The sequence below is a fragment of the Oryctolagus cuniculus genome, chromosome 2 (assembly GCF_051225735.1).
Source record: "Oryctolagus cuniculus isolate XC-2025 breed Fujian yellow rabbit chromosome 2, ASM5122573v1, whole genome shotgun sequence".
In the NCBI taxonomy this organism is placed as follows: domain Eukaryota; kingdom Metazoa; phylum Chordata; class Mammalia; order Lagomorpha; family Leporidae; genus Oryctolagus; species Oryctolagus cuniculus.
This window is the reverse complement of record NC_142868.1, coordinates 77,507,290-77,533,284: the sequence shown is the minus strand read 5'-3', so window position 1 is coordinate 77,533,284 and position 25,995 is coordinate 77,507,290. Positions and strand designations below refer to the sequence as shown.

The 25,995-nt window shown below is 38.6% G+C and overlaps 1 protein-coding gene across 2 annotated transcripts in view; it reads right to left on the bottom strand.

Moving 5' to 3' along the window:
• SGCZ (sarcoglycan zeta) overlaps positions 1-22,589 on the bottom strand; it is a 1,232,459-nt gene extending 1,209,870 nt beyond the window's left edge. For both annotated transcript variants that reach the window (XM_017350432.4, XM_089327274.1), the window contains exon 1: positions 21,342-22,589. In XM_017350432.4, the coding sequence (XP_017205921.2) occupies positions 21,342-21,380 (39 nt within the window). In that variant the 5' untranslated portion in view covers positions 21,381-22,589. The remainder of the gene's footprint in view (positions 1-21,341) is intronic.
• Positions 22,590-25,995: the final 3,406 nt, after the last annotated feature.

Below are 25,995 nucleotides of genomic sequence, written 5' to 3'. Positions count from 1 at the left end.
TCAGATGCATCACTATTTAGATGTGTCCAGGGCCATTAATTTCATTTCCTGGAGAAAAGGTTCAAAGCAAAGGCATTTCCAGTTTCAAAAAAAAGCATGATTTTATTTATTACTTTAGTTTATTCTAAAATGGTTTATAATGGAGATTTTTAAAAAATTATACAAATTCTGTTTAAATATTTGCAATTCCCAGAAAGCTATCAAAAGGATGAGATGGATATCAGCATTGTAATAAATTCTCTGTTAAAGAAAATATAGTCAATATTTTGTTACTTAACATTCCTGGAATTATATCTTCCAAATATCAAGTGTTATAAAGAAGTATAAGTATAAAATATGGTGATAGTAGTTGCTGCTGCATTAGAAATAAAATTACAGCCAAATGCTAGAGTTGGGAGAGAATAAAATACACCTCTTCTTGAACTATTTCCTTTCATGCCAGGCCATCATAATGTTGTGCAAAAATTGCTGGCTACAGTTCCACCGGCTCATGGGATGAAGGTAGAAGCCAAGATCAAAGGGTAAAAGATCCTACTGTAATATTAAGGACAATCTTTGTTGAGAACTGAGATTCTCCCTACCTTTCGGGCATCTTGTTGCTTATGAGCTTACATTGTTTATAGGGTTGGTAGGATCACAATAGGGAGCACTGTTACAGTTGATATTAACACTAGAGCTCTCTATTGTTGTGGAACAGTGTTGTTTTATTTTTCACTTTTTCTTAAATCCTTCACTTAATGAAGGGTTAATCTTAGGATTATAAAATAAAACTAGGGGCTGGTTCTGTGGCATAGCCAGTAAAGCCACCACCTGCAGTGCTGGCATCCCATATAGGCACCAATTTGAGTCCTGGCTGGACCACTTCCAATCCAGCTCTCTGCTATGACCTGGGAAAGCAGCAGAAGATGACTCAAGTCCTTGGGCCCCTGCACCCATGTGGGAGACCTGGAAGAAGCCCCTGGCTCCTGGTTTTAGATCAGCCCAGCTCCAACCACTGTGACCATTTGAGGAGTGAATCAGCTGATGAAAGACTCTCTGGTGCGTTCTCTCTCTCTCTCTCTCTCTCTCTCTCTCTCTCTGCCTCTCTCTGTAACTCTGCCTTTCAAATAATAAATAAATAAATCTTTAAAAAGTAAAAGTATGGGGCCGGTGCCGCGGCTCACTAGGCTAATCCTCCGCCTAGCGGGTTCTAGTCCCGGTTGGGGCGCCGGATTCTGTCCTGGTTGCCCCTCTTCCAGGCCAGCTCTCTGCTGTGGCCAGGGAGTGCAGTGGAGGATGGCCCAGGTGCTTGGGCCCTGCACCCCATGGGAGACCAGGAAAAGCACCTGGCTCCTGGCTCCTGCCATCAGATCAGCGCGGTGTGCCGGCCGCAGCGCACCGGCCGCTGCGGGCATTGGAGGGTGAACCAACGGCAAAGGAAGACCTTTCTCTCTCTCTCACTGTCCACTCTGCCTGTCAAAAAAAAAAAAAAAAAGTAAAAGTATGTCATCATAAACATTAAAAGGAAGAATAAGAAAGGAAGGATGAGGGAGGGTGGGAGCATGGGCGGGAGGAAGGGTAGGGTGAGAGGTAACACTATATTCCTAAATCTGTATATATGAAATACACAGCATTTTTTCACCTTACATAAATTAAAAAAATAAAGAATCGAACTAATTAAAATAGCTTTTGGGGGGTATTCTAATGGAAATTTTGGTTTCAGTTTTATAACCATAAGGTTGAACAGACAATGCCAACAAATTACACCAACCCAGGCAGGGCTAGGACCAAGATTCTCATTCCCAGTTCCTCCGATCCTCATACTAAAAAACATGGAAACAAACATCATCAGCAATACCATTTCTTATGGTTTCCTGATTTCAGGCATTCCATTTTTAATTTAGCATTCTGAAATATCAGCATACACAAACTAGATCGCTACTTACACACGTTAAAAGATGAAAGTCCACAAATTTAAAAGGTTCATGAAAGGGCAGGCATTTTTCCTAACAGTTAAAACTCTGGTTAAGATGCCCACCTCCCACATTTGAGTGCTTGGATTTGATATGGTCATTCAAGCTCCTGAATCCAGCCTCCTGCTAATTCGGACCTTGGAGGCAGAAGTGTTGGCTCAAGCAGTTAGGTCCCCGCCACCCTTGTGGGAGACCTAGATTTAACTTCCTGGCTTCTGCTTTCAGTGTGGCCCAGTCTCAAGTGTTACAGGCATTTGCGGAGTGAACATAGAGATGGATAATTTGTCTTTCACTTTCTCTGTATCTCAAACAATTTTTTTTAATTCATGGAAAAAATGGAATTAAAAAATGTCGATTTTGTGGGGAAAAATATGAAATGCTGGGCTGGTGTTGTGGTGTAGCTTGGTTAAGCCACTGTTTGCAACACCAGCAACTCATATCAGAATGACAGTTTGGAGTCCTAACAGCTCTGTTGCTGATCCAGCTTCCTGCAAATGTGTTTGGGAAAGCAGATGATGGCCCAAGTACCCCTGCTACTTACCTGGGAGACCTGGATGGAGTTCCTAGCTCTTGGCTTTGGCCTAGCCCAGCCTTGGCTGTTGTGGCTATTTGGGGAGTGAATCACAGGATGGAAGATCAATCTCTCCCTTGCTCTCGCTCTCACTCTCCCTTTCTCTGACATTTTGTATATTCAATACATAAATAAATCTTTTAAAATTTTCACAAATATTTTCTCCCATTCTGTCAGTTGCCTCTTTGTGGAGTTCTTCCTTTTCTTTGCAGAAGCTTCTTAGCTTGAGGTAATCCATTTGATTTTGCTTTTATTGCATGTGCTTCTGGGGTCTTATCCAAGAAGTCTTTGCCTATGCCAATGTCTTAGAGAGTTCCCCCAATGGTTTCCTCTAGTAATTTGACTATATCAGGTTGTAAATTTACATTCTTGATCCATTGTGAGTTAATTTTTGAATAAGGTGCAAATAGAGGTCTGTCTTCATACTTTCAGTAGTAGAGATCCAATTTTCCCAACAGCATTCGTTGAAGACACTGTCCTTTCTCCAGGGAGTGATTCTATCTCACCTGTCAGAGTAGTTGGTTGTAGATGCATGGATTAATTTCTGGGGTTTATAGTCTGTTCCATTGGTCTAAGTATCTATTTTTGTGCATCTGATAAGGGATTAATATCCAGAATATATAAGGAGCTTAAGAAACAACAAAACAGATAATTCAGTTAAAAATGGGCAAGGGACATGAACAGGGATTTTTCAAAGGATGAAATACAAATGGCCAATGGGCACAGGCAAAAATTCTCAGGATCACTAGCCAACAGTGAAATGCAAATCAAAACCACAATGAAGTATCACCATATCCCAGTTAGAATGGCTATCACCCACCAAAAAAATTTAAAAATAATAAGTGCCAGTGAGAATATGGGGGAAAATGTACCCTAATATACTGCTGGTAGGAATGTAAGCTAGTATAACCATTACGGAAGACAGTATAGAGATTCCTCAGAAATCTGTATATAGATCTACCAACTGACCCAGTTGTCCCACTCCTGGGATTTTACCCAAAGGAAATTAAATCAGCAAATGAAAGCATTACTTGTACGTCCTTGTTTATTGAAGCTCAATTCACAATAGCCAAGATATAGAATCAATCCAGACATCCATAAACTGATGATCACATAAACTGTGGGGTGTGTGTGTGTGTGTGTGTGTGTGTATATATATATATATATATATTCCCTATGGAATACTACTCAGCCAGAAAAAGAATGAAATCCTGTCTTGCAACAAATTGGATGCAACAGAAGACCATTATGTTAAGTGAAACAATCCAGTCCCAAACAGACAAACAAATATCATATTTTCATTGATACATGATAGTTTATATAGAATACAAAAAAATGTATAAGAATGAAATGTCTTATGATTTAATATTTGTTTATAGTCCTTGTCTAAAACCCTGTGGAACAGTGGTCTTTCTACTGTTTACTTGTTGAGCATTACACTGAGTGGTATATTAAGCTTGTGATTATAAAGAAATTGAAATTATACTATTTCAAAAATTAAAGGAAAGGGGTCAGCATTGTGGCACAGTGAGTAAAACCACCTCCTGCAGTGCTGACATCCTGTATTGGTGCCAGTTCAAATCCCTGTGGCTTCACTCATGACAGCTCCCTGTTAATGGCCTGAGAAAAGCAACAGAAGGTGGCCAGGTGCTTGGGCCTCTTCTCCCATGTGGGAGACCCAGAAGCAGCTCCTAGCTCCTAGCTTTGGCTTGGCCCAGCCACAGATGTTATGGCCATCTAGGGAGTAAACCAGTAGATGGACAGTATCTTTCTCTCTCCTTCCCTCTCTCTCTCTCTCTCTCTCTCTCACTGTAACTCTTTCAAATAAATTAATAAATCTTTTTTAAAAAGTTAAAGGGAAAAAAGAAAGAAGGTAGGAGTGAGGTGGGAGGGAACAAATTATGTTCATCTTCTTAAAATTGTTTCTATGTAATACATGAAATCTGTTCTCTTTATAGTAATAAAAATTTTAAAAACTAAAAAATTTTGAAATCAATGTATAGTTTTTTTTTCCCATATATGTATTTTCAACAAACTCTTTGAAGATCCCTTAAAGCAATGGCAATAAGGCTTAAGAAAAATGGGTCCATGTTTGAAAAGTGCTACATATTAAAACAAATAAACAGGGGTAGGCACTGTGATACAACAGTTTAAGCCACTGCTTGCTCCTGCATTGCTATCCAAGTAACAGATCAAGTCCTGGTTACCTCAGTCTAGCTTCCTGTTACTGCATCCCGGTAGGCAGCAGATGAAGGCTGAAGTACTTGGGCCCTGTTACCCCCATTGGAAACCTGGACTACATTCTAGGCTCCTCTCCCTCTCCTTCTTCCTCTCCTTCTCCCTCTCTCTCCCTTCTCTCTCTCCCTCCCCCTTTCAATCTCTCAATCCACCTTTCAAGTAGATGAAAATAAACATTAAAAAAATAAGCAACATCATTTAACTTTACTCTGACAAACACACCCACAATAAATTTCATGTAAAATACAGTCCATTTATTATATAATATAAATTTAATAAAAGTTTTCTACTCTATTAGATTATTTTACCCTGTGGGTTCAGAGGAAATTATTTTTAGTGTATATCTTTTCCTACATGATGAAAGATGTTATATTTTAAAGTATCTAAAGGAATCATTTCTTAAAGCATGTATACAAATAGAATTGTTACTTAATAAAGGCCAATATAAGTTGATACAGACTGTGCAACCTAATCAATAAGTAAAATACCTAGAATCTGAGACTAGTTGAGCAAAAAAGTAGTTAAACTTGGTGAGATGTGAAATTAGGTTTTAATGCATGCAAAACACATTCCAATGCATATTTTTAGGTGTAGGCTGATTGACTTTTCTTGGTGTTTAAAATTAAAAGCTGCCTTTAGGCAGTTAAGAACCTTTGGAGAGCTTTTGATTATTAAACTCTAGCACTTACATTTAGTTTTACCATAGAGCCAAGCAAAGACCAAAACTCAAGTCTCCTCCCAGGACAGCTTTTTCATTCTATTTGAAAGACAGACAGAAAAAGAAAGATCTCTCATCCACTGGTTCACTCGCCCAATGCCCACAACAGCCAGAGCTGGGCCAGGCTGAAGGCAGGAGCCCAACTACTTGAACAAATGCTTACTACCAATTGCTTTTCTTTAGACTAAGATCAAGTGCAATTGTTTGCTACCTCCCAAAATGTGCATTAGCAAGAAGTTGGAATCAGGAGCTGAGCTGGCACTTAAATGCAGGAGCTCCAAAATGGGAGGCAAGCATCCTGAGTGGCATTCTAGATGCTGCCCTAGACAATGTCCCCACCCCTAGGGCAGATTTTTAACATGGCCACGTGCCATTAGTGTCCCACAAAGCCAACCCATCATTCCAGGGTAAACCCGAAACCTTACTGAACACACTCATTTGTTCCATATCTCAATCATGTCTGACCTACTCTCACTAGTCCTCACTGATGTCCTATTAGAAATAATAATGAGAGAAGAATGAATACACGGATTGAGGGCTCTGCATCAAGTATTGGTGTCTGTACCATCTAATGATCTCATTATAGCATCACTACCATATGCAACAGGTATACTTATTAATCCATTTTCACATTTGAGGTAACTTTTAAATATGTATGTATTTATTTGAAAGAAAGAGTTACAGAGAGGCACAGGCAGAGAGAGAGAGAGAGAGAGAGAGGTCTTCCATCTGCTGGTTCACTCCCCAAATGGCAGCAAACAGCCAGAGCTGCACCAATCTGAAACCAGGACCAGGAACTTCTTCTGGGTCTCCCATGGGGATGCAGGGGCCCAAGGAGTTGGGCCATCTTCTACTGCTTTCCCAGGCCATAGCAGAGAGCTGGATCAGAAGTGGAGCTACAGGATCTCAAACCAGCGCCAGCGCCCAAATGGGATGCTGGCACTACAGGCAGGGGTTTCACCTGCTATGCACAGTGTGGGCTCCACATTTGAGGTAATTGACAGTTAATCAAGTTCAATAACTTGCCCAGGGTCACAGAGCTCACAAGTGCAGTTAGAAATTAAGCCATGTTTATGTGGTTCCAAAGCTGAGCAAAGACAGACCATGTGCTGGAAATGGTTTCTCAACACAGCTAGATTGCATCAGATTTCTCTTTCAGTGAGAAGGCTCTGTCCGACTTGTCTCCAAGTTCTCCATGATTAGCAAAGGAAAGACATTTTATATTCAAATTAAACTCCGCTCATTAACTATGCATTCCATACTTTAATGTAAGATAGTTGACTAGGTGGATGGTTATCATCACAAAGTGTTATTTAACTCTCAGAATGTAGATGTGGGTTACTGTCATGGGACTACGTTCCTTCACTTTCTCATGTGTTTCTTCAAATAAACCTTTGTTTTGATTTATTTTATACGGACATGTAAGTTTGTTATGTGCACAAAATTACAAACTCATAATCCTGATTGGTGTGCTATCGATGCATCACTGGTCAATCTAATCCATAAGTTCTAATGGACCAGAAGCAAAGTTTCAGCTGAAGCTTCTATTTGATATTCTATCATTTACTTCCTATTACTCCCTTGTCAAGAATCAGAAAGGCCAAATTCAGTACAGTGATCATCAGGTAAAACCATGTACTTCTCTTTATGACTGACTGACTGTGGTGGGAACTTTACCCAAGTTCCAGTGACATTATTCATATCCCATTAATTTTATTATATAGTAGTGCAAGTAGTCTCAGGAGCCTAAGTAGATGACATATTTACCGGAATGCTGAATATTATCTGCCCCGGATTCAGAATACTGAATCAAACAGGAGATTGAAGTAAGGAGAGATCTGCAGCAGAACATAGATAATTTCCAATTTCGTATTCATTACATCCAAAAATGAATCTCAATGGGAGAAAGCCGAAAGATCAGTATTAGAAAACAAGTTTCATTCAAAAATGATTACTTCAGCATTCATGAATTGCCTACTATGTGGAAAATACTTTTTTATGTGCCAAGAATAAAACAAAGATGTTTAAAGTGAAGAAATATCATTATGATAATTGTAAAAATAATTTAGAAGCAAAATTCACTCTTATTAAACATAATGTTTACAAATGACATAGATACAGTTCTAACAATACCATCGAAGTACATGGACCTATAAAATAATCATAACTAAAGATATGGACCTGTAAAATCATTTCAAGAACAAACTGAAACTATCACTGCCTATATGTATACTTAGCAATTGAAATACAGGGAAAATCACACTCTTTAAAATAGTCTAAACAATATACTAAAGCCACCAGTTTTTGAGGTAATTAATACATGTGGAAATAGTACTTCAAAAGTCAGTATTGTACTATGCTAGGGTAGACTGATGTTTACAGACATGAAGACCTATTCCAAACTTTTTGTTATCTAGTTTTATTCCATGAGGTCTAAGAATCATGGGTCTGATGTCGAGCATATTCTCTTAACATGAGTAACAACAACAGTGGCTAACTGAGGCCATGACAAATGGCATCCTGCCTTGCCCCAACTCTCATTAGCTGGACAATTTTGGTTACAATCAAAGACAAGCTGAACTGTAGGCATGCAGTTTCTAGACAATTTGAATTCAACTGAAGTAGGAGCTTGTAGAAAATTGCATAAGCTACTGTATATCGCAAATGATTATATTTGCTCCAAGAAGTCAAAGTCAATATGAAAACCCCACAGTTCCTCTGGATTTGAGAAAAGACTCTTAACTGCAAATGAGTGAAATCAAACATAGCTAATGTGTGTATGCAGTAGGAGAAAGTGGTTGAAAAAAAAAAAGAGGATCAAAATGCATTTGCAAGGGACTCTCATAGGACGCTGGAAGAAATAGAACTCTTTCTCTCTTCTCTGGTCTGCTGCATCCCTCCTCTGCAGCATGTCATCCACAGTAGTGCACTGCAGTTAGTAGCCTACAAGATTAGTTTCCTCATTTCCATTTAAAATTTTAGCAATACTGAAGACCAAATTCCACCTTCTCATCAGCTAATTCAAAAAGGGCTAGCAGAGGTGATATTGACCCATTGGATAAACACACTATCTCATATGGTGGGAGGAAGACTGACATGCTGAAAAATCCAGCAATGTTTGCAACAGTTACACAAAACTGCTGGAAACCTAAGCCCACTGCAAAGATTCTACACAATCTAATGAACTAAGAATACAATCTCTGTGTAAATGGAAAGAAATGCTGCACTTGGCTTTGTTTGAATTTTACCCAGTTGATCAGCACATGGAACACCACTCATGGATGGAATTTGAGTGGCCCACACATATCTTAGTTGCATCATTTTGCATTCACTAAGTCATAACATACTTTGAAATACATAGAATCTCCTTATCAAATGTTTTCTCTTTATTTTGATCTCTCCTTTGTATTTCAATTAGGTCATAATATTCTTAAAATTATGTGTCAGTAGGCTATATTATCAAAGCATTTGAGAGGAATCCAAAGAAGAATTTTAAAAATTAAGTGCAAATATATTATCAAAGCAAACAAAATTAGATTAAGTACGGAAAATAAAAACAGCATGAATAATATGCCTACTCAAATGGATATATATAGAACTTGATCTTCAAAAAGTGAATGCCCACACTTTGAGAACACTCAGAGCGTCTATAAGTTAACTTTACACTGTTACTTTTCACTAAGCAATTGTCAACACATTGCAGATAACTGGTAACATACAGATCATTATCTCTACCACAATGCAATTTGGTTAGAAATGTATGATGGAGCTAAATGTGCAGTTTACTGGCACTCAAAGGAACAAACACCCATCTGGTCAATAAGTAGGAATTCTTTCAGCTAAAAAATAGAGATGTGTTTCAGCTAAGGACATATGCATTACAACAGAGAAAGGAACCAGCATGGCTGAGAACAAGTAACTTATTCAATGAAATTGGGGTAGAACGTGTGTGTGTGTGTGTGTGCGCGCGCGTGCGCTGGATGGTAGCAAAGAGTATTCATTGATATCCTGGAAATGGGCAAGCTGTATATCATGCTTAGGAATATGGTTTATAAAATAAGCAATAGTGAATGAACAAAGAATTTTAAGTAGATGGAGGACAAAATATTATTATTATGTCCTTAAAAAGAGATCTGAAGGATACTGGTTGGATAAAACCATCAGGAAACCAGATGATTCTTTAATAAGGAAGAATCTCCCTTTGGGGAGCCATAGATCACTCCTCACTCTTTGCATATCACAGTTTCTTAGGAGATCCCTTCCTACCCATTGTTATCACATTTTTAGTTAGATTTTATAATCCCGTTCCTACTTTGACCTGTGCATACCCCCACATAATAATGCTGAGAAAACAGCTAAAAATATAGCTGTGATGATCAGGCAACTCTTACTAAAACACTAAGGATAACAATGATAAAGCACTTAGAAGTCTAACGAACAGACTTGCATGTATCCAACAAACCAAGTTCTTTAGGAATGATATGCATTTCAGAATTCAATCGCTCCAACCTATCCTCACGGAGTCATCTCCACATCCACCTCTCTGCTCAGTTAGCTGGCTTGTTATCATACTGTCTTTAGGCCACCTCGTGGAGACAGAGACGTGAAATTCCCAGAAGCACATAATATTTTTGACTATAAGAAATCTGATCAAATTGTCAAAAACATGGGAAACCACCTAAGGAAATTGTCAAACATAATTCATGATTTGGGGACAGTGATACACTAAGATTTCATCAAGACAGAAAATCAAAATTGAACATTATTATCTCCAAATAGCCTGTTTCCTCTCTTAACAACTTAATCACAGTTAATCAATAATTTTATCAGATCTAGCTTCCAGAGACCAACTTTTCTTCATTAGGGAGAGTACCCTTAGGAATATCTAGAAATCTCAAAATCCTCTCCATGGAACATCAGGCCTAACTGTGATGCCATATTGCTAATCTCTCCCAGTTTATCCAGAAAGGACTTTCTCCAAATGAAAGAGAATATGCAAATCTGTAGGGCCTCATCACATTCACTATCATATAGTCAACAGCACTATAAGAAATACAAATCTACTGCTTGGAATAGACAAATTAGAGAAAAATGAAAACTCGACCTAGGGTTTCAACAAAAGATGTGGAGGGAAAAACACAATCTATAAGTTATAATGGATTCACTGATGAAATGGGTGAGAGGAATGATGAAAAGGGATGAGTCACACAGAGAATTCCCAGAGTTCCACTTAGATGTCTAACTGGATGGTGAAACCCTGAACAAGACTGCAGGAGCAGATTCAACAGGGGTCAAAGAGTATGCTCAGTTTTGTCAGACTGAGGTGACTATGCCACATCAAGATAAGGATTTCTGGTAGATTAGTGAAAATTGGAGTGGAGGGCATGCATCTCAGGAGAGAGGTAAGAGGTGAATTACTGAGTAGTATCATCTTGTAAATAAAATTAAAAGTTGTGTGAATATCTAAGTTTATCTAGGAAGTACGTGTAAGGAGACTACAGAAAAATACCACAGACCAAATTTCAGGCCAGACAAACTATGGAAAAGGCATACGTAAAGGAACTATTAAGCGATCCTAAAAAAGATCAAAAAAGTAAGAATCCGTATAGTGTACACATTGCCTTATAAACCATGAAAATATTTAAAAGTCAAATTTTTGCTAGAAATTCAATAACATATACTAACAGGCTATAATGTTTATATCTACCAATACCACAGTGAAACTTGTAATGCAAAATCTAGATATTGGGATATTTAAATCAAAGGGAAATACAGAAAATCAGTTAAGTTAAATGTTCTTTTGGCATAGAAACATTGTATTTATTCTATTAATTTTCATTTTTATTTACATTCTTTCTGTTAAAACTAAACTATAAACTGCTGTTAACATTCCAAAATTTTAATTGATGTTTCTTCTTTAGTCATTTTCTGCTCTGATACTATTCATCAATATGGAAGAAATGAGATATCAGGCTTGTGGATTTTGGGTCCACTGTGCATGCTGAATACCCTGGAGTACAGTTCCACAACTAACAGCAAGCAGTTTACAAATGAGATAGCACTCCTTATTAAACATTAGAAAGCTAGGACAGAGAACACAGAAAGTTCTATGTTCATGGACAATTGACAAAATTATGAAGGTCTATGAATGTCATGTTGAAGTACCATATTAACTATTGTTTGAGATAGCACAGAGTGGATAGTACTAAATTTTTCTATACTTTGAACCAAATCTTTCCAAAAGTTTCTGAAATATACTTCACATGTACCTAAATATTAAATGATGTTGCTAAAAAAGACATTCCTTGCAAATGTTAAAGCTAATTGTGCTTTTATTCATTAAAGATCAAAGGCTACTGTTGCTTTAGGAAACAGATGGAACAAATGTATGTGTCACAACAGGTAAGTACTTATAAAATGAAAACAAGTTTGTACTGTGATCGGATTCAGAAGCACATGAAAGATGCTCAATTATGCTTGCCATGTGCAAAAAATACAGACATTCCCTGACCTCTGATGGTGTTACTTCTCAATAAATACGAAAGTTGAAACTGTTGTTAAATAAAAAATGGACTTAATACATCCAACCTACCCAACAACGAAGTTTAGCAACATAGCATAGTGTACCTTAGAGCATCAGTTCTGACCCTCTAGATAGAATGACTGAGTGGGAGCTTCACCTTGTTACCCTGCCCAACATCATGTGAAAATATCACTAGCCCAGGAAAAGAGCAAAACGCACAGTGAAAAGCAGAGTTTATCCTGAGGATGTGTCACTGTCACACCATCATAAAGCTGAAAATTCCTAAGTAGAGACATTGCAAATTGGGGATCATATCATGTATGTATTTAACCTAATCCAGCTGTGTATTTCACAATCTATAATTACTAAAAGCCCATAATTTATCCCAGTAATGACTTAATAATGAAGAACTGCTTACTCTTTGAACCATGACTCAGGTTTGAACTTTAAGAAACTTGATGAGATAAAATGAGATATATAAACGTCTAACTGCCTCTTACTGCCTTGAGCAATCAGAGGATCAAAACATTGATTTTACAAAGTGGATTGGAAAACATTAAACAAAATGCTGATTAAGATGAGCTCATTTATTTTAACTTCTCCTAAAATAATGCCTGCACTTCAGATAGAAGTAGTAAATGACATTAGAATTCCAGAGATTTAGAAATACTTGTACAGTGCTCTTTCTTCACAAAGGCTAAACTTGAGAACAACTACAAAAAAAAAATACTCATAATGATCTAAGATGGAATGTCTCTGAATAAGTGGAGGTTCGGGTAACACAAGTATTCAATATCAGCCTTGTGTTCTCTAAGAGTGTGGCGAGTTCGTGGCAAACAGATTCACAGGTTACACAGATATTACACACAATGAAGATGATGCACCCAGCATAACTAGATAACATATAGCATGATAATTCAAACTTTCTGAACTTTGCAGTCCTGACAAATTAAAGAAAATGTACAGTGAGTAATGAGCTGTTAAGAGCAGATGAGAAGCACTGAGGCACGGCCACTGAAACATTATAAAAATAATTGAGTCTCTGTGAAAGGTTTTAATAATTTTAACAATGTATATATTCATGTTTAAGCATTATTTCTTTGATAAAATAATTAAGATAGTAAAAATAAAAGTATTATGAAGCCAAGAATTTTTAAGACAGAAGTATTTGTTAGCAATGGGCCATAAATACACTTCTAAGATAAAGGAAGAACTAAGGCAAAGAAGGAAAGGCTATCAGTTTTATAATGAAAAAGATTCATAATATTAAATATCAACCAGCTGCTTAGGAGAAAATAAATAATTCTGTGACTAAGGCTAGATAGAAATTATGTGTTATCATTTAATGTTGAAGGAGAGGTAAAACTTAACATATAATCCAATAAATCCTTAGATAAGCCATGTGTTTCCCTGAATTAGTTCTTCTTCTGCTTTGGATTTAAAAAAAAAAAAACTTTCAACACTCTGAGTAGATATAGACTTGTGGAATCACAATGATAACAGTATTTTCCCATTCATGACATTGATTTATTATATCGTGTTTCACAAAAACACTTTGCTCATGGCAGCTGAATTGTTGTTTCTACTCAAGAAAGAGTCAAAGTCTCTTTTATCGTTAGGTAGATAATATTTCTCCAGCTATTCTAAAGAAAGAAGGGAATTTGAAAGCAAATGTGGTAATAAGGTAGATAATGATAAAAGGTGGGTTAGTAACTGAAAAGTTAGATGCTTACAGCAAAGATGAATAGGGTAGGCTCTTAGTGCTTGCACTTTTAACTCTTTCAGAGTAACCCAGAATGTTCATGGCGCACAGTCATGAATAAAACATTCCGCTGAGGAAGTGACTAAGCAGGTGCACCTGTGTGAGGTTCCAGCAAGGTAAGGCTGTTTCATGAACCACCCAGTATCCAAAGCTCCAAATAGCTTTGTTGTGCTCCCTTCTCTACGTCCCTTGGGCAGAAATTCTAATGAAACGACAGAAACTGTGTTGCTTGGAGGAAAGTAGTCTCCGGAAGAATGCCAAGATCTAATTCTGATGATGAAAGGGAAGAGATCTAAGAAAATGATGATTCTTAAGCAGAAAATATGTGTTATTACTCAAATTACAACATCATTAGACCCATAAGTGCAAGGACTTGCAAAGGTTTCAAAAATAATTCCTTAAAATAGAAGCTATTAAATATCGATCCCCTCTCACAAATATAAAAGTAACATCCTTCCCAAATTATATTTGTATTGCATTTGTGATTCTGGGTCTTTTTCCAACAAAATTTTGGAGAAATGGTATTAAAAATCACATCAACAGTCAAAATCATATTTATAATATAATCACATTTAATTTTGTTATGTCTCAAATATTGCCATTGAGATCTCTCGTTATGTACTAAATCATGTACTATTTATTGCTAAATGCCTGCACTATCATAAAAGCTAAGCATGTAATAATTTTAGTGTCAGTATTCCTCATTCAATTTTTTTAATTATAACATAGAAACTAAATGGACATCAAGATAAAATGTCAAATGTATACTAGAGGTTAAATTCAATTTATGGTCCTAACAAAAGGAAAATTATTCAGAGTGACCTGTAAGGCAGAAGAATGAGGAAGACTACTGGAATTATATAAAATATGTAGGATTCAATTATAAACCATTGGTTGAAGGTTATAAAACTATAATTCAGCAGTCTAATCTCATGATTTATATACCATTTGCTGTTAGATTTTATCAACAAATATCAATGAACAGTAATTTTCTCTGAAGTAACTGATAAAATATGTGCAAACAGTTAAAAAAAACATAGGAACATTTATTCTCTAGCAAGAGTAAATGCTATGACTATGCCTCATATGTTGTTCCTTTTCTTTGAAATAAAAGCACTAGAGGAACGAAGTGAGAAACCTCCACCATCATAAGTTAATAAAGAGCTTCCTTGATTTTTGACCTGCTCATAAGAGCCAAAATATGGATATGAAGAAAGAGGACATAGATTTGAGTCATTATTGCATGATTTAATAACTTGTGAAATCAAACATTTCACTCGATTTTTCTGAGTTTCCATTTTGGTATCCAAATGAGAATACAATAAAATGAGAATATAATATTCAACAGATAAGCCTGGTGTGGTGTTCAAAGGCAAACATATCTGATGAATAAAAATGACCATTAATTTTATCCATTTGAAAATAATTTCCTTCAAGCAGGAAGCAAAAAAAAAATTTTTTTTTCAAAAAAGTGCTCAGAGCCATCGTCTCAGAGCAGCAGAATAATTAGAGAATAACTAGTCCAGAGGTTCACAGTGTGTTCCTCAGTCACAGGTCTTGGCAATGTCAGGGAGTTAACTGCAGAGCCAAAGAAGTACCTTGGACAGAGATCCCCAACTGTCTAGAACCAGAGGACTTCCCTTTTGTTGTTAGATATAGAGGTTGTTTACAAGACACAAATTCTCCAGCTTTAGTGCAAAATGATTGATCAAACCGAAATTCTATAAGCAGACACAATTCCCACCTTGCAACATCTGAGAAACCTGAGACCAGAAAGATTGAGGAACATTCCCAGGAGCCACTGTTGGTGGATGTCAGAGGCTGGTTTGATCAATTCCTTCTGAGCAGTATCCTAACCAGGTCAGCACCCTTTCTGCCACACAAATGAATCTCCTCTAAGGTTACAAGCTGTTAGACTTGGAGTGAGAGTGTTAGTACTTTCAGGAGCCGCTGAATTCTCACCTGTGTGAACTCTGTTTTGGTGTGGAGTGACTCTCTGAATTAACTTCTAAGGCTTCAGCCCTTGTTGCACTGATGGGCATTGTCCTGGCAATGACAGCCTTTCAAGCTGGATGCTGAAATCCTCTATGTTTAAAGAGTTTTGAGGTCAACTTGGCATAGAACACTTTAGATACCTATTGGAGATCTACAAAGCAGTATAAATGTTGCAATATTTTTCAGAGTCAATCTACACGAATATTGTTTGGGAAGAATCAAGAAAACTCAAAGGACTTGGTGCAATTATTAACTTTCAGATATGAGGCTGTATACATTTCATGAAGAGATGAGAATCCTTAAACATGATTATTTTTTGTTAGCCTTGAAGTTTTTAGTTAGCTTCATTAAAGATATAAGGTCACCTCATGCTTTTAAATATATGGCAATAAAAATAAGTAACAGAGTAAAATAAAAACTGAGACATTTTAACAAACCACCATTTATAGAAAATAAGTTTAGCTACATAGATTTTTAGAAGCTATGAATTTTATCAAATTTAGCTCAAATTCTCAACATTAAAGTAATAAAAATCTATAGCATGCAAAGTTGCTCATTTTAACAGTTACCAATTTAATGCACATACTAAAAATTTCCTAGCAGTATTAACAAAAGTAAATAAATGGTCATCTTCCTTAGTATCTTAAAGTTGTAAGCTCTGCTAAATTTATTGGAGCTAGAAATTCCAATACAGTATTAGAAACAACTCGCTAAATATTATATGAAATGAATGCCCCAAAAGACATACTCTGATTTATTGTCATATACCATTAAGCCATCTTGTGTAGCTACGATTTTGAGTCCATAAATCTTGAAATATTCTTTCTTACTGGACCTTCAAAATTTGATATATTTTCAATTGGTAAAGTCTGGAGATCAGCAAAACTGTAATACCCAGTAGGAAGGTTGGAATATATGTGCTTAGTAATGACAGCAGACCACTGAAGATTTCTAAAATAGTCATTTACACAACTTGCCTTGAATGTATTTTTCTTCATTCTCTTCCCACTCATATCAAATATGATCTGATCTATCTCTTCTAACACTATGCAGAAAGAATCTTTCATGACTGTAACTTGAAGTTTATTTTCAACCTCAAATAAGTATATTTTTGAATATTAAAATTTCTATGGTATAATAGATTCTACATTTCAAAATAGCAAAAAATTTGAACTGTCTCAATACAAAAAAGATGATGAATATATTAATAACTTGATTTAGGCATTTCACATTGTAATCACATATAAAAACATCACACTGTATCCCAAACATTTATACGATTATGATTCATCCATGTAAAATAATAATTTTAAAGCCAAAGTTAATTGTGAAATCTTTATGACTAGTCCTGTTATCCAAAGAGAATTGGAACTAGGTCTGGTCAGAGAGAAGTTATAATCCCTATGAATGCAAAAAGAGCCAAATAACTCAGCATTCACAAATAGAGTTTCTTATTCTAAACCAAGATATGAATATACCAGGCAGGTTGCTAAAAATATGACATTTTTTGGAGAGTACTATTTTTCACTATGGAATGACTAACATAAAAAAAAAAATACCACCTACTTACACTCATCACAAAACCTCCTACACTGCAAGGAGCTCAACTTCCCTAGGCTGAGTATCTTCTTGATGAAACAAACAAAAAAAAAACACCTCACTTTTAGGCTTACTTTAAGTGCCAACTCTCTTATTTAATTGAAATTGTAGATGAATGTGCAATGAAAGTGGTTTAAGGCCTCAGCATTTTTAAAGCAACCAATGCTTAAACACCTATTCACTTTTCTGCTGGATTATCATTTCTCTATCCATACAATACTTTCTTAATGACCTAACTGTATTATTCTGAGAAGGATTTTGCTCACCTATCAATGACAAATCCCGAGTTCTTGGTAGATGAAATTTTATTTGAAATAAAAAGATAAAATTAAGCAACAATGACTGGACAATACTTACAAAGTAAAATTAAACTTACTGAAAACTTGTTTTATGCATCTCAGAATTAACTACATAGTTTATACAATTTTTGCACCTAACAAAATGATAATTGAAAAAATAATCCTGTTGTATATTGTGCATGCTCTGCAACTAATACAAAAACTCTGTTTTAACTTCTAGGCAGTTATGTCACTCAAAAAGCAATACTGACAAATAAATAAGTGAAAGCTGGGTTCTAATATGACTAGAAAAATAGAACTATTCTGTTGATGTACATCATGATTTTGATCTTAAAACAAATTATAATTATCCAAAAAATATTATTAGCATTTGAAACATACTTTCTTAATTGATAAATTGACATAGGTGAATTAGAACTCATATTTCAAAAGATGACTCAAAAAAGTCAGAAGCATGTGCATAATCATTACCATATATGCAGCCTCAACATCTCTTTTAAGTGAATCAGAAAAACACATTGAAAAGTGTCAGCTCTAAAAATTAGCAGTCTCTGTTCTAATCCATAATATCTTCTTAACAGAGGGCAACTACAGAACTAAAATACAAGCTAACAGCTATTCTTTACATAGCAAACACCAAGAGGCACACACAGTACTCTGTAACTCAGATATTCCAGGATAGAGGGTGCTTTTTCAAGTGTCAATATTCATTAATACCCACATTTCCAAAGCAGCAACCCATATTCTGAGTTGTTTGATGTTGTTTCTTCTTTAAAACAAACACCAGGGCAAAATCCAGAGAAAAGTTTATACATTCATAGGAGAAAGAAACAGATAGAGATCAAAGCAAAAAGAGCAGACTAAAATTCTGTGGATGAGAACTCTCTCCCTTTTCAACACCGATCTGTTTCATCAAGAGCCTGTGTGTGGAATAGAAGATGAAACATACTTGCCTTCATTAGCAACTTTTGCACACACACTATATTTTACTTTTCTACCAATAAGACCTTTACTATGCATATTATGTTTGAATTTTATTTGCTGTACAATAATAAATTCTGCACCCCAGCACAGCAAATACACATGTTCTTGTTAAAAATCTCTTAAAGAGAAAATAGTTTACAACAAAAATAAAGATTTAGCAGGAGTTTCCTTTCTTAAAATGTAGCTTCACTTAATGACATTGCTAATCTAACACTGGCTAAACTCTATTCTTATAATTTATGCACGTTTATTTATTTATCAAATCCCTAACATCGCTTTTTTCATATATTTAAAGCATCGCAAAAACTAAACTTTGATGTGAATATGCCTTCCTAGGATCATAGGAAGAAAAATCCTAACAGGCAAGTAACGCTAAAGCTTTTCCCTCCCCTCTCTCCACAAATCACCCTGGGAAGCTCTTCAGGGAGATACCCCTAGAGAATCACTAAAGCTGGAATTGTCTAGAAAATCCAAGCCAACGGAATCTGCTGTTAACAAGAAATTCAGACTAGTTATTCCATAGGTAATACATACACTTCTACAAAGTACATGCGTTTCAGAGCCCAAGTATTCGGAAGTCTCTGTATTCCAGAAGTGTAGTTAAAACTGACAGCACAAAGTTATTTCCCAGGCTGGAGAATCTCAAATGTTTTCTAATAAGGCTTGACTACATTTCCTCTCTCGCCAGTGTTGACTCTCAAGAGTTTTCCCCTGACATAATTTCTCATCGACTTCAATCTATCTTTTCTGGGCAGTATTCCTTCACCTCTGCCCAGTCATAGCCAACACAAGCACCTCACACCCAAACCCTTCTAGCTCTCTATCCTTTGCTGCTCCAGCACCCTCAGACTGTGAGAATCTCTGAATTCCAATGTATTGAGGTTAAGCAGGGATCCTCTAACAACAACAGACAGAAGTGTCCATAGTGGGGTTTGCACTTTTGCTGATTTAGTTAGTGGTGCTAGCGGTCTGTAAGGGAGATAACCTACTCCCACCATCACCTGGAGTCATTCTTTCAATTTCTCATAAGTGAACCAGAAAATAACATTCTGGGCACTCTAACTCTACATAAAATACACAACGCAAACGTTGCTCCTGTCTTCTTTGCATCTCAAATAAAACCCAGACCTTCTCCCAAGAGACAGGGATGCTGGGAGAAAGGCAGCAAGGGACCTGTTCTGAGACCCAGCAAGGGGCCCCATCTCAAAGAGGTGAATGGGGACAATTTGTGGTCAAGGCCCGGGTCTGCTGACTGTGACCTTGGCCCAAACACGGCAACTTGTTCGCCCACTCTGGAGCACCCAGTCTGCCTCCTGCCCACGCCACGTCTTCCAAGAAATTCAAAGTCTGGAGTGGAAGTGAAGTGGACGGCGGGCTTCCTACACGGCCAACCCCCCCTCAGGAGCCCTTAGGCCCGGGAGGGTGCGGCACGGAGCCGCGGAGCTGGGCACCCAGGCCCGGCAGAGGGCGGCCTGCGGCCGGGGGCGCCCGTACTTGGGGTGGAGAGGTGTCCCCTGCGCGCTCCGCTGGCGGGACAGACCCATTTCCCGGGCTTTTCCAATCCGCCCTCTCCAAGTCAAGTTTCGCCAGCGGGTGGGGAGCTCTCTGAAGTCCTCAACTCAGAGTCCGACTGAGTCCCTAGCCAAACCAAAAAAAAAAAAAAAAAAAGCCTCTGAAACCCAAGAGAGGGGCCAAAATGCCTAGGCGGGAAGACAGGACAGAATCAAAAAATGATCCCAGTATCGCCCCCTTTCCCGCTTTTCCGTTTACACTGAGCGGGACATTTAAATGTGCGGTTTGTGTTTTTTTTTTTTTTAACTTCTTTTTAAAAAGATAAACAGAAAAACGGGCACTGTAGGCAGCGGTGTCCACGGACAGAAGGGCAAATTGTTTAGCCCGGGTGCTCCTGCCTTGGCAGCCGCTCGCGGACGGCGAGGGCGCGGCGGCGGCGGCTGGGGCTCCGACGGCGGGGGAGGGGCGCCCCGGGGCTCCCCAGCTGCCGCCCCACCCCCTCCGCGGCCGGCTGCCGCGGCGGGTGTCCCCGTCCCCCCAGGGTGGGCGCGTCCGCGGCGCCGCCGGCAGGGGACCCCCCCCACCTCCGGTTCCCTCACGCGCAGCCGTCTCCCGGCCGCACGCCAGTTCGCGCCCCGGGCCGAGCCCCTCGTGAGGAAACCGCGCCAGCGGCCGTGAGAGGAAAGGGTCTGAGGAAGTGCCGGCGGAGCGAGCCGAGCCGCGGCTGCAGCCGCCTCAGAGATGCCGAGGCGAGCGGAAAGCAGGCTGCCCGGCGAGGGTCCGAGCACCGCGGCCGCGCGGCTCGGACAACTTTGCCGGGAAACCAGGCGTCAGCGGGCGGACAGGGGACGCCCCCCCCCCCCCTCCTCCCGCGGCCCCGGCGGGATGAGCGGGCGCTCGGCGCGGGCGGGGTAACCCCGAGGCCGCCGTGACTGACGACGGCGGCGGCGGCGGCGGCGGGGAGGAAGACGACAGGGCGGCTGCTGTCGGGAGGCGCCCGCAGGGCAGGCAGCCGGCCCGCCGCCCTCCGCGTCCTCGGCCCGGGAACCCCGCGCCACGGTGCCCGCTCGCAGTCCCGCGGGACCCCCAAGTAGTCCGGCGCTGCCGGGAGGCGGCGGCGGCGGCGGCGGCATGAAAGCGAGAGAGCCGGGAAGGGGAGGAACGACGCCCGCCCGGAGCATCACCTACCTTGAGCTCCTCAATGTCCAGGTTGGTTGATCTGTCCATGGAGCGCAACTAAAGGAAGTGGAGAGGAACCGGGCAAGTTGTAGCAAAAAGCAATCTAGTCTTTTAGTTTCCAGCTGAAACTCATGATTACCCTCCTCCAAGCCCTGGCAGCTTCTCTCAGTCTCATTCTCCGTGGTCACGCCGCCTCCACCGATTAAAAATACTAAAAATAAATAAATTAATAATAACGACAATTCACTTTGTTTTACTTGCTCAGAGATTTGGTGACGGGTGATCTTTAACCGCGGTGCAACACAGCTCAGTGGAATCGAGCAAGTAGGGGGAAAAATCCACTCTATTGAAGATTATTTCTTCTTCTGCAATAAGCTTAGAAACCAGCGGATTGCTGCATCCCAAGAAAAAAAGCTGCTTCCCTGGACAGCATCATGCGGCAAATTTCAAGCAAATGTGTTCAAACTGAAGAGAAGAGTAGATGATAAAAGCCTTCCTCCGTCAGGCTTACTCTGGTAGCTAATTTAGCACACTGTGAGTCCCAGACATTAGCAATGATCAATTTCCCTGGCAAGATAACCGAATCCCCGAAGTCCTGCATAGACTTAAAAAATGTCTTGCGGCTGAGAGGTAGTCTCTCAGTGGGGGGAAAGAAGATAATAAAGTCTGAAGGGAACGTTCTCCTTTGAAGGTTATGCTAAAAGAGTTGAGAGAATAGGAGGTGGATCCTACGGAGAGAAAAGAGGGAGAGAGAGGGGAAGAGAGAGGGAGAGAAAATTTCCTCCAGCTCGGCTGTTTTACTGGCCTTCACCACCAGGTGACTGACTTCGCTCCTCGCTTCCCTCAGCCAGCGCTAAGGGGATTTCTCTCATCTGTCAAAAAGCAACATTTCCTCTCCAGACAAATGCAGTCGCTGGGTCTTAAAGACTGCCCGCCGTCCGGAATCCTCGCGGTGATAGGCATTTTAATTCCTTCCGCTCCTCGCCCGGCGCTGGGCCCCGGGCTGGGGGAGGGATGCGCTGGTGGGGCTCAGGCCCTTGTACTCGGATGTCTTCATCTTAGATCTCTGCCGATTTTCGTGTCTGGTGTGTGTGTGTGTGTGTGTGTGTGTGCGTTGTGTGTGTTTTCCTTTAACTTAAGAAAAGGGTTTAAAGAAAGTGACAAACAAGCATATTAAGGGAAGTTTCCTGCAAGGATGCTTCCTATGATGAAGCAAATGTTTTATGGGAAAATGTGTTCTGTAAACAGACTCTTACAGGTCAGCGATTTAACTTGCAGCTGGAAGATTGGGGGAAAGGGCTTATTCTCTTCATTATTTTCTTCATTGAAATGTCAGTGTACAAGATTGACTTCTGAAAAGTGAAACATTCTCTTATTATGGCACCTAATCTATTAAGAATTAAAGAGGTTTTCAGGTTCAGAGAAAGATCTACAGAAATCCTTTCTTCTAGAATATATACATAGCTATTAATTTTGCAGAATTTGGATAGAGTGCCTGGTTTCCTAGCCTGCCTCTCTAACTTCCTCTTCATCCTCTGCCTCACGGGGCTCCAGCTGCCTGGTCTTCTGCTCCACCTGCCTTGTGTTTTCCAGTGCCTCTGGAAGACCTGCTGTGGCCCCTCAGTCAGGACCTCTGCCTCTGCTTCTTGCTCTTTGTATTCTGAACACTTGAGCTTCAGAGTAAAGCAGCTCCTCCGAGAAGCTTTTCCTCAGGTGAGTGCCCCTGTTGTTCTCTTCTATCTCCTCGTCCTGGGAGAAACCTCATTTTATCAGTATTTCATGCATGCGTTTATTTTTGCTTGTGTGTGTGACTCCCCAGTAGAGTATAAGCTCTTGAGGGCATCTTCCGTATCTTTCTTATTCCCTGCTACATCCGGAAAGCCTACTAGATAATAAGCACATAAATGTGCTTGGAACAGATAATATGTGTGGAAAGAAACCTTTACAGTTACTAATTCTGATGTCTAAACCCCCCATGACTCCCTGCTCCTCTCTCCCCCGCCCAAACGCACGTCCTGGCTTTCTACTTCAAGTCTGCAGCTAAGCCTAGGGGGCTCAGCTTTATCATCCAGCATGCTGAGTTCTTTAGTTTCAGCCTATTTCTATTCCGCACACTTATCAAAGCCATCTTTCTTTCTGGCGCCTACAGCTTTCAAGGTTAATGTCAAGCAACCAATAGTCCCTAATTAGTGAGGCTGAAGGTTGAAATCTGAAAGAAAGTTTATATACTCATTTTACATAATTATGTTTGCCTAATATATGATAAAAAACAAAGCTGCAGGTTGAAAGCAGATGAATGTATAAAAACACTGCCATACATATAATTATGTGTATGTTAAAAGTTAAGCCCTTATATATCAAGTATTGTAATTCCCTGTCAGCTTGTCATTACCTAACTTTATAAAATTGAATAAACAAATTTATTTTGAACACATTAGCAAAGTGATAACTGCTTCGAACACAAATTAAAAATTTGCAATTCTGAAAATGTAAAAATAGACATTCATGTTGAAACATTATTCAGGAAAAGACTCCAGATAGTTTCTCAGTATGGCATATCATTATAATTGGAAGAAAAAGTGATATTGGACTTAGTGATAGTTAACCGTGTCTCTAAAATTTATATATGACCATATTTGTGTGTGTATAATGCCCTTAATTCATCTTTAGTGAATTTGAAAATATAAATTATATATGACTTGCACATATAATAAAATATAAATTATATCCAACAGCTGATGTTGACCAGACTGGCATTTGGGGAACTACAAAAATTACTGGTGATTTCCAAATCAGTTTACATATTAGGGTCTAATTAAATGTCTATGAGAAAAGAGACCTCCAAGTCTTTTGCTCTAACATGAAATCTCATGCAAATTCATTAGGTAAATATTTCTCAAATAAAAAAATAGAGCTGATCACAAAAATATGATTTCCTAAAACATATTTGTATCACCTTTCATGGCACTCAGGACTCAGTTCTACTTCATCTGATGTATAACTGGTTGAGAAGCTGTCAGAAATCTGAATAACTTTACACATATGTAAAATAGGGCAAGGGAAGGATGGAGAAGTGAACTGAGGAGAGGAATATTTTCTAGATGCCCTGAGTCACAACTTCAGGACCAAGACAGCTACCCATGGCTGGTGCATAGAAGGGTATGTGAAAAGGGGCAAGATTCAATTTTAACAAAGATGTACAATTCACAAACTGCAAAGAGCAGTTACAGCTACTAAGCAAGGTGAAGGCAGTGTGGAAACACCTGCAGGTCATGAGGTGTTACATTTCAAGATCACTCATCCATAGCTACATTTATCAATGTCACCTTCTACCATGAGGAATTAAACCACATGTACACCTGCCATGATGGGATTCTTTATTTTACCTAATATACAGATGTAGAAAAAATGTTAATAGATACTCTTTTTTCCAGTAGACAATACAATTTCTATTCATCATATATGGTATAAAAGCACTTACTGAGATTTTGACTTGGTAAGCCTTTGTACTCCCCTTTTTCAACTCTTTTAATATATTTGCAACTGTATGCTTTTGTGTCGATTTTCATAGTGCACTCAACAGAAAGATTATCTTTTATTTCAATTTTATGAATATATTAAAAGCAGAAGTAATATATTATGATTCATTAAAAAAGAATAACAAATAACTGGCTTGCATAGTTAGTTTATTTCTAGTGACTAGGATTTATATTCATATGGTCTAAACACTTGCAACAAGAAAATCACTATTTCTCAAAATATAATGATTCTAAAATATGAAATATTAGTGTTTTAATATGAGTAATATATACCATTGTTAATATGTAAATAGATGAGGAAAAATAAATTACATGAGGTATTAACATTGTGAGATAGTTAAAAAGATATTTCTACCCCTACTATAACATGTATTTTTTATAGAAAACAATGTTGAAAATAGATTAAAAGTGTTTGTTAACTTTCAACTCCAAACTTCTGCCAAAGGATAAAAATAGAATTAATATCTTAGACAACAAGAAAAAATAAAAAAGACATGTCTGACTGTAGTCCAAAGGAAGCTACAACATAAAATTAAAGCTACCAAAAAATTGGAACAGATACCAATTCTTTGTTAAAATATTATCAAGAAAAATTATTGATAAATGTTATCTTTTTAGTTAAAATATATTCCATTTTTTAGCCACATAATGATTTTAAAACTGTGTAGTCAGGACTGGTGCTATGACACAGCAGGTAAAGCCGCTGCCTATGACACTTGTTTGTTCAAGTCCCTGCTGCTCCACCTATGATCCAGCTCCCTGTTACTGTGCCTGGGAAAGCAGCAGAAGATGGCCCAAGTGCCTGGACCCCTGCCCTCACATGGGAGACCTGGAAGAAGCTCCTGACTCCTGGCTTCAGATTGGCCCACTCCAGCCATTGCGGCCATTTGGGGAGTGAGGAGAGGATGAAAGACCTCTCTCTCTCTTTCTCTCTCTCTCTCTCTCCCTGCCTTTCAAATAAAATAAACAAATTTTTTAAAATTTTTTACATTAAATATGTATGTCAGTCATAAGAATACATTTGCTTTGTATAGCATGGAGAAGTCTCTAAAAGATAATAAAGGATCTTTGCAGAATTTAAAGAGTGCTAATTAATACAGTCTTAGAAGCATCCCCCAAAGCCA